The following is an 8,083-nucleotide window of genomic DNA, read 5'->3' on the forward strand; positions in this document are numbered from 1 at the left end:
GTTGAGCTAAGGTAGAGAACTCAGCTTAAAACCCACCCAAGGCAAAGACAGGGTCTAGTACCGTGGGGTCTATTTTCAATAAAGTTTTAACTTCGTTTTCTATTAGTGAGCCTAAAGTCAGGCTAAGGCAGTGAACTCAGCTTAAAACCCACTCGAGGCAAAGACAGGATCTAGTACCACAGGGTTTACTTTCTCCATGTAATCTTAGAATTCCCAGTCATGCCTTCATAGAACTTGTTGCTATTCATTGAACTTAGACAAAATGGTAGTGTGAGTAATACACATCTTCTTACATAATAATCAAAAGTAATACTTCTTCAAATTAAAAACATTCCATGGCCTTGTTATAGGTCTTTCATCTAACTCTTGTAGCCGATAGGCTCCAATCACCGCAATGGATGTGACCCTGTAAGGCCCCTCCCAAGTTGGGCCCAACTTTCCCATTGTAGGATCTCGGGTATTCCCCAAAACTTTTCTGAGCACTAAGTCCCCTGAAATAAACTCCCTATTCTTGATACCAGAGTTGTACCATCGGCTAATCCTTTGTTGATAGTTAGCCAACTTTGCCGAAGCAACATCGCAGTCCTCTTCTACTAGGTCCAAGTGCTTGCAGAGTAATTGACCATTCTTCTCCACTTCACACACGTCCATCTGAGAAGTTGGTAGCCCTGTTTCCACGGGTATTACAGCTTCTACCCCATACATCATTGAGAAGGGTGTTTCTCCTGTGGAGCGCCGTGGAGTAGTCTAATATATAGCACGCTCAGTAGCTCTTCCACCCATTGTCCCTTTGAATCGCCAAGCCTTTTCTTCAACCCATCAATGATGGACTTATTAGTTGTTTCAACTTGACCATTGCTTTGAGGATAAGATAGGGTGTAATACCTGTTAGTTATTACTAGTTCCGTGCAATACTGCCGAAAAGCCTTGCTATCAAATTGCAATCCATTGTCCGATATGAGAACCCTTAGCCCACCAAACTGTGTCACAATATTCTTTCACACGAACCTTTTAACATATGTATCTTAGATATTGGCGAGGAGCTCAGCTTCCACCCATTTGGTGAAATAATCCATTGCCACTAAAAGTCATCTTCTACTACCTATTGCCTTTGGAAAAGGTCCCACTATGTCTAGCCCCCACTAGGTAAATGGCCACAGGCTAGATATAGGATTAAGAAGACCCCCTGGCTGATGGATGCCAAGAGCAAACCTTTGTCACTGATCACATTTTTTAGAGAACTCCACAGCTTGTTTCTGCATGTTTGGCCACCAATACCCCTAAGTGAGAGTTCGGTGAGCCAATGACCTTCCTCTTGTATGACTCCCATATATTCCTTCATATAATTTCTCCAAAAGCACTTCAACTGCCTCAAAGTGCACGCACAACAAATAGGGACCTGGAATGACCTTTTTATATAACTTCTCTTGTTTAGACACCCAAACCACAAAGACCTACATCTAATCCTCTCAGCCTCTTTCCTATCCTCAGGGAGAGTCCCATTTTGGAGGTAGGTTATAATAGGATCCATCCAACTTATGGATGGATGTATACTTGAGATTAAGTCCTTTTATGAAGGGATAACACTAAACAAAGGTAAAAGTGCAGTTGATACAATCCTTCGAAGAGGATCTACCATGGAGGAAATTAAAGTCGCCAGAGAATCGGCATGACTATTGTGGCCCCTAGAGATTTATAAGATCTCCATCTTCTTAAATTGATGTTTTAATATCCCGACCTCTTTCAAGTAGCTCATCATTCATTGATCCTTAGCTTCGAACTTGCTAGAGATTTGACTAACAACTAGCCAAGAATCACAGTGTAATCGTACTCTATCTGCCCCTACTTGTTTAGACATCCTTAGCCCTGCAAGGAGAGCTTCGTACTCTGCTTCATTATTTGATGCCGGGAAACCCAGCTTGAATGACTTTTCCACTTTGATTCCTTTAGAAGAGATCAATATGATACCCATTCCTACTCCGCGGCAATTTGACGCCCCATCTACATACACTTCCATATCCTTTCTCGTGGTTCTACTATCTTGTTTCCCTCTATTTGCATAATTTTCAAATGCCCGGGAGTAAATTTCGCCACGAAATCGGCCAAAACTTGACCCTTGATGGAGGCGTGGGGCCCATACTGAATATCAAAAGCTCCCAAGGAAGCTGTAGGAAAAAACTGGTTTTGTATCTCATACAAAACACATATCTAAAGAAACAAATAATGATCTATTTCATTCATGATTGATAACGTGCACTATGTAAATTTCAGAATTTAAGAACAAGATAGCGTACCTTGGTGTGGTGAAATTCAAAACCAAAGATTGAAGTACTCGGGAATACTTTTAATCTTCACTCCAATTCCACTTTACGCCCAAGATGTGTGGTCTCTCAATCAGTTTTCAAAGGGAGAATGAAAGTGTGTCTCACTTTCACATACACACTATTTCTTATTATCACTAATAAAAATTATGTATGTTTCTCCATTTATAACTATCTGATTATCTAATTGGGCTGACCTATTGGGCCTTTCCAATTGGGCTTTAGTGTGTGGCTTGGAGTGGGACCAAAAGGGACCAATAAGACACTAGCTCCAATGGGCCTTAGGTTTTTCCGTCAACTCTTGACAAGTCCAAAGTTACCATTAATTAAATTTAATACCACTATATAAATATAATTGCACTATAGGTCTTATTAATAAATTATATCCTAAGACTTTATTATACATTCAACCCCTTTATTAAAATATTCGTAGTAATACAAAGTCATGAATATAGACTGCCACTTTGAAGATTACTACATCTTAATTCTTGAGTATCCAGTTTAATCCTTTATGTTATTCATCATATATTTATGAAATCCAATTTCATAAATATATACTTTAGTAACTCCTTACTAATTTGGTTGGACCCAACACTCTGAATAATTAAACCCATTAAACTTATCTCAAGGGAATATTTTATATCTTTATTAAGAGATTATGGATTCCATCTTGAAAATATATGTTCCATCAACACTAAATGCGGCTGCCCAACATACTGAGGTTTTGACCGTGACTAATAGATCTTACTCCTGATATATCAAAGCAACCTACATCTCATGATCAGGTCCATTATTCTCTTAGGATTTAGAGTTGATGTAAATAGAAGTCGTGAGATTTATTATTAATTTGACAGTCATTATGAGAATAATAAATCTCACAGCGGTCCAGTTCAATATGTCTTAACTCTTAAAACATATCAACATACCAACTAGAAATCTCTACTTCCATGATCAAGACAAATCATCTTAGTTGATATGTTATAGTCTTCGCAGATGAAACACCCATTTTCATCACTGACTACGAACTACATTTTGAGTTTACAAGAAACTTGTGATTTACATATTCTGTGACTAAATCACATAAATCACATACAATACATCTCATGGACTATGATAATGTCCCATTAGCTCATTTATAGATAGTCTCATATAATTAAACAATTTAATTATTTATGACATGCTAATAAATTGGATTTTAGGGCATAAACCCCAACAATCTCCCACTTGCACTCAAAGACAATTTACCATATATCCGACACTTATCTCCCTTTAGAGTAATTCATGGTTACTCTAAGGCAAGGTTTGGAAACAAGTTTCAGCCAGATTTATTGCATAAATTATCTTTTATACTACTACTTAAGTACTCATATCTCTCTAATGAGATAATACTTATATTTAATGTGTATCTTCACCACCTAGGATGCACACATATCTTGAATTCCAACTTCGTGAATCACAATCAAACTATAAGTCAATATTTGTACATCCAGTAACTATCAAAACCTTACTTTTGTGGACAAGCATATAATCCCTCATTCTCCTAAGATGTTTGAGTATATGCTTTACTCCCACTAAATTAAATGAGCTTTGATTCAAATGATATTTGCTTACCATGCCCACCGCAAAATAGATATTTAGCCTAGTATTTAGCATAGCATAAAGACTTCCTATTAGTATAGTATTAGGAACTGTCTTAATATGCTCTTCCTTTTATATGTCTTAGGACCACAGTCCTATATATAAAGGAACTTCAAACTTAAAAGGAAAGAATCCTTTCTTGAAGTATTATATGCTATACTTGGCTAGAATCTAATCTATTTAAGTAGTTTGAGATAGACCCAACATCTTAATTTCTGAATTATAACAAAGTTAAATTCTTAGGATAACTAGTCTTTCCCAAGTATTTTATATCAATTTGGATTAGACAACATATATTGATGACAATAACTCAACATCATTCTAAATTATTAGAATGTCATCAACATACATTAAGAAAATTTATTATTCTATATAGCTTTTACACACATAAGGCCTTTTAATATTTGATCAAAATCAAACAATTTGATTTCTTGATCAAAGATGATATTTTATGATTTAGATGCTTGCTTTAGTCCATAAATGGAATTTAAGCAACTTGCAATCTAAATACTACCATTTCTTTGCTATGTACAAGTCTAGTTACATCATATAGATGTCTTCCTCAAGATTGCTACTAAAAGAAGTTTTCTTGATATCCATTGCCATATTTCATTCAAATGAAATATAATGGATAAGAGAATCTAGATAGAGTCAAACTTGACTATTGGTGAAAAAATCTTTTCATAATCGAACCATTTCTTTCTAAATAAATCTTTTCACCACTAGTCTTGAGCTTGAAGGTCTGCACCTTCAAATCTATCAATCTCATTTTTCTTGTAGACCTATTTGAGAACAATACGCTTAATGCCATTAGGCTCCTCTACAAGCTCTAGACTTTAAATAGAATCTAATTCTATTTACATAACCTTGATCCAGTAATCAATATTTATATCATCTATTACTTCTACGTAGGACCGAGGATCAAATTCATATCCTTGTGGAATGACTTCAAAAGTTTATTAACTATATATCTAGAATAATTCCTTGTGGTGTATCTAATACAACCATTTCATTTCTAAATGTATTTTATAGCTGTCGTTCAACAAATTTTGACACATTTCTTCTAGAAAAATTCTATGTATAGCTTTAAGATTATTCACATAGTCATCATCAAGAACTTTGTATTTGTACTTTACAAACATCTTGTCTTCTTTATGACTACCAAAACAATATTTTGCAATTCCTTTTGGATATTCAACATAAACACACATTTTTCTACCTTTTGATTTCAATTTGTTAGACTTCCTTTCTAGCACAAGTGCTAGACATCCCCAAAAGTGGAAGTATCATATACTAGGTTTCCACCCAATCTACAATTTGACAAATGTCTTAGGAACAAACTTTTGAAATCAATTTTAGAAAATGTATAGTAATGCATAGAGTATATCTCCAAAAGAAATAAGCAAATGGAAATGCTTATCATGTACTTTACTATTTCTAAAAGAGTCTTATTCCTCCTTCATGTATGCACTGACTTAAAGAAGTCATTGAAACTATATTCCTTTACAATAAAGGAACCCTAGATCATATTATCCTCTTAAATAGAATTCATAGATTGGGAATTTAATACATAATGGTTCTAAAAGCCCATCTTTCACCCATCTTAAATACCATTTAGGTTAATAAGATCTAGACATAAGTGCCAAACATACAATACCAAAGGACGGAAATTTTCTCTTTAAAAAGTAAAACATGTAAATCTCCATCTAGAAAGCAATCATGGACAAAGCTTAGCATTACCAAACTAGAAACACTTTCCTTTGGTCATACTTTTGAGTCTAATTCCCTTTTGGCAACTACTAGGGCAAATAACTTACCAATTGTTTGGTATTTTAATTCCTTTTCTTACCACCTTTTCCTTTCGGTATAGGCTAAGAATTTGAATTAATCATATTGATCCTAGCCTTAGCTTTAAGGATGTCTTCCTTTGCGTAGAATTCAGTCATCAATTCAGATAAAATAATAAATAAGAATTTATTTTCAAAACAGTCTGAATTGATCAAATGATTCTATCAAGGACTTGTGGATCATATCCATATGAGATTAACATTTAATCTCTACATCCAAGAATTCCAGTTCATTTTAAAATGAAAATATTTTCATAAAATGATATAGAATTGGAACTACTTAAGCTTTTCTTGGCACTCAATATGACTTATATTAAATATCGTCTAGTAGCATGATATTTCATACCAAACTTCTCATTTAGACTTAATACAAAGTCTAAGTCTAGTACTAACTCTTGCATCTCATGTTGTAACACATTTGAGATAAAAGCCAATGTAACATATTAGCATTTCAATAGAGAATATTATCATATCATAAGCCATCTTCCATAAATGCATCATGTATAGGAAATTATGACAATTTTGAATCAAAACATAAACATGTACTTCAACTCCTTTAAGTACCATGTCCAAAATTATTTCTTAGTTAATGTGATTCAGTAAAATAGTAGTTAGAGAACAAAAATTTATGGCAAATTCAATTTGAGACTATGAACTTAAATACCAGGACATTATATTTTGCAACCACAACCATATAATATGGAACCCTAAAAACATATTATATTAGGTGCAACGACAACCCAATCCCGCAATTAATATTCCTCTGTAGCGAGTTTATACCAATCACTATGATTAGGCGAGAAATATTCTCATTATTAATGATATCATGGTAACGCTTACCAAACAAAAATAATTTGCCATTTTTCCTTCAGCCTCTAAGTAATAATGACATAGCTCCTTTGGGAGGTTAACATTACACTTAGTCTAGTGTATACCATTATCTAGAATCATGTGTAGCCACATTTCATCTCCCTTTATAGTGTTTAAACTTGTAATACCATGAAACAAAACACCCTCCTTTGGGATCGCGGGGCATATACGCCAAGACGAGGTGCTTGTTCACACTACTTTAAACGGGTAAATTCAATCTTGTAGTACTATGAAGTAAACACCCTCCTTTGGGATCGCGAGGCATATACGCCAAGACGAAGTGCCTACTCACACTACCATGAACCGATAATGGAAGCCGTGAGATCCAACCCTTGTATCTCTCTCCCACTAGAAATTTTAAAACAAGTGGATTGTTTTGAAATCATTGTGATCTAATAACAATTTTAACCCTACACATTAAATGTGTTTAATTGTTTAAATTCAATGTGATGTAACTAAGTCACGTGACAATAACGTAACGAACTTTCACGCAATCACAAAGAAGTTTAACCTTGTAACCCGTGAAGCAAATACCCTCCGCATGGAATGCAAGACTCGAAGTCAAGACAAGGTATCTATTCACATTACAATAAAATTAACAAAAGGGTTATTTCAGCACTCCCACTCGTTATTTGGGTTTTTCTTAAATAATAGTGATCCCATCACAACTAATAACCTTGCACTTGTTGAAGACTCTAATCTCATTAGAATCACTAATTAAAATGGAAGTCCTAAACTATTTAGGATTCCTTAAACCCTAATGGATCAAAAATTAATTATAAAGAACTCAATCCTTAATTTACTAGATAAAGTATTCTAATCTCATTAAAAACTATATAACTTTTAATTAAATTTTAATCTCATTAAAACTTCTAATTAAAATAAATTAAGGACTTTCAATCATAAAAAAATTCCAATCTCATTAGAATGTTTACAAAAAGACAAGTCCCAAACTATTTAGGACTAAGAGTTTTATTTAACTAATACCATTGATCTCATTAGGTCTTTTAGTTAGATACATGTGTAATGTATGTCCTTAACTTTTAAGGACTGTAAAATTAATCACATAGCCTTGCTTTTTTTATCAAAGTTTTAACACTTAATCAAAAATAAGTGAAAATTCAAAATTTAGTGCCTTCGATCGGTCGAAAGGAATTCTCGATCGATCAAAACTCGCAAAACTGAATTTTTCAGAATTTTTAAGTAACCGTTTTTGGCATCTTCATTGTTCTCCCATCAAAAACACTTTTGATTTTATCAACGAAGATTTACAGATCAAACTTTAAGGTTTTCAAGATCATCATCAAGAACCCTAATAATGCTAGAAAACCATTGAAAACATAATCCTAATCTCATTAGGAATAAATTTCATGATCCTAGCATTAATATATAAAAATATATATAACG

General features: G+C 33.9%; 1 protein-coding gene across 1 annotated transcript; it reads right to left on the minus strand.

The window, feature by feature from the left end:
• Positions 1-300: 300 nt before the first annotated feature.
• On the minus strand, positions 301-705 carry LOC142628847 (uncharacterized). The gene has a single exon (XM_075802885.1). The coding sequence runs from the start codon at positions 703-705 to the stop codon at positions 301-303; it is 405 nt and encodes a 134-aa protein (XP_075659000.1).
• Positions 706-8,083: the final 7,378 nt, after the last annotated feature.

This window comes from Castanea sativa, chromosome 3 (assembly GCF_040712315.1).
Source record: "Castanea sativa cultivar Marrone di Chiusa Pesio chromosome 3, ASM4071231v1".
Taxonomy (NCBI): Eukaryota; Viridiplantae; Streptophyta; class Magnoliopsida; order Fagales; family Fagaceae; genus Castanea; species Castanea sativa.

Bases quoted from the DNA above. Each gene is read 5' to 3' on its own strand.
- LOC142628847 (XM_075802885.1), bottom strand. From the start codon at position 705: ATGTATGGGGTAGAAGCTGTAATACCCGTGGAAACAGGGCTACCAACT.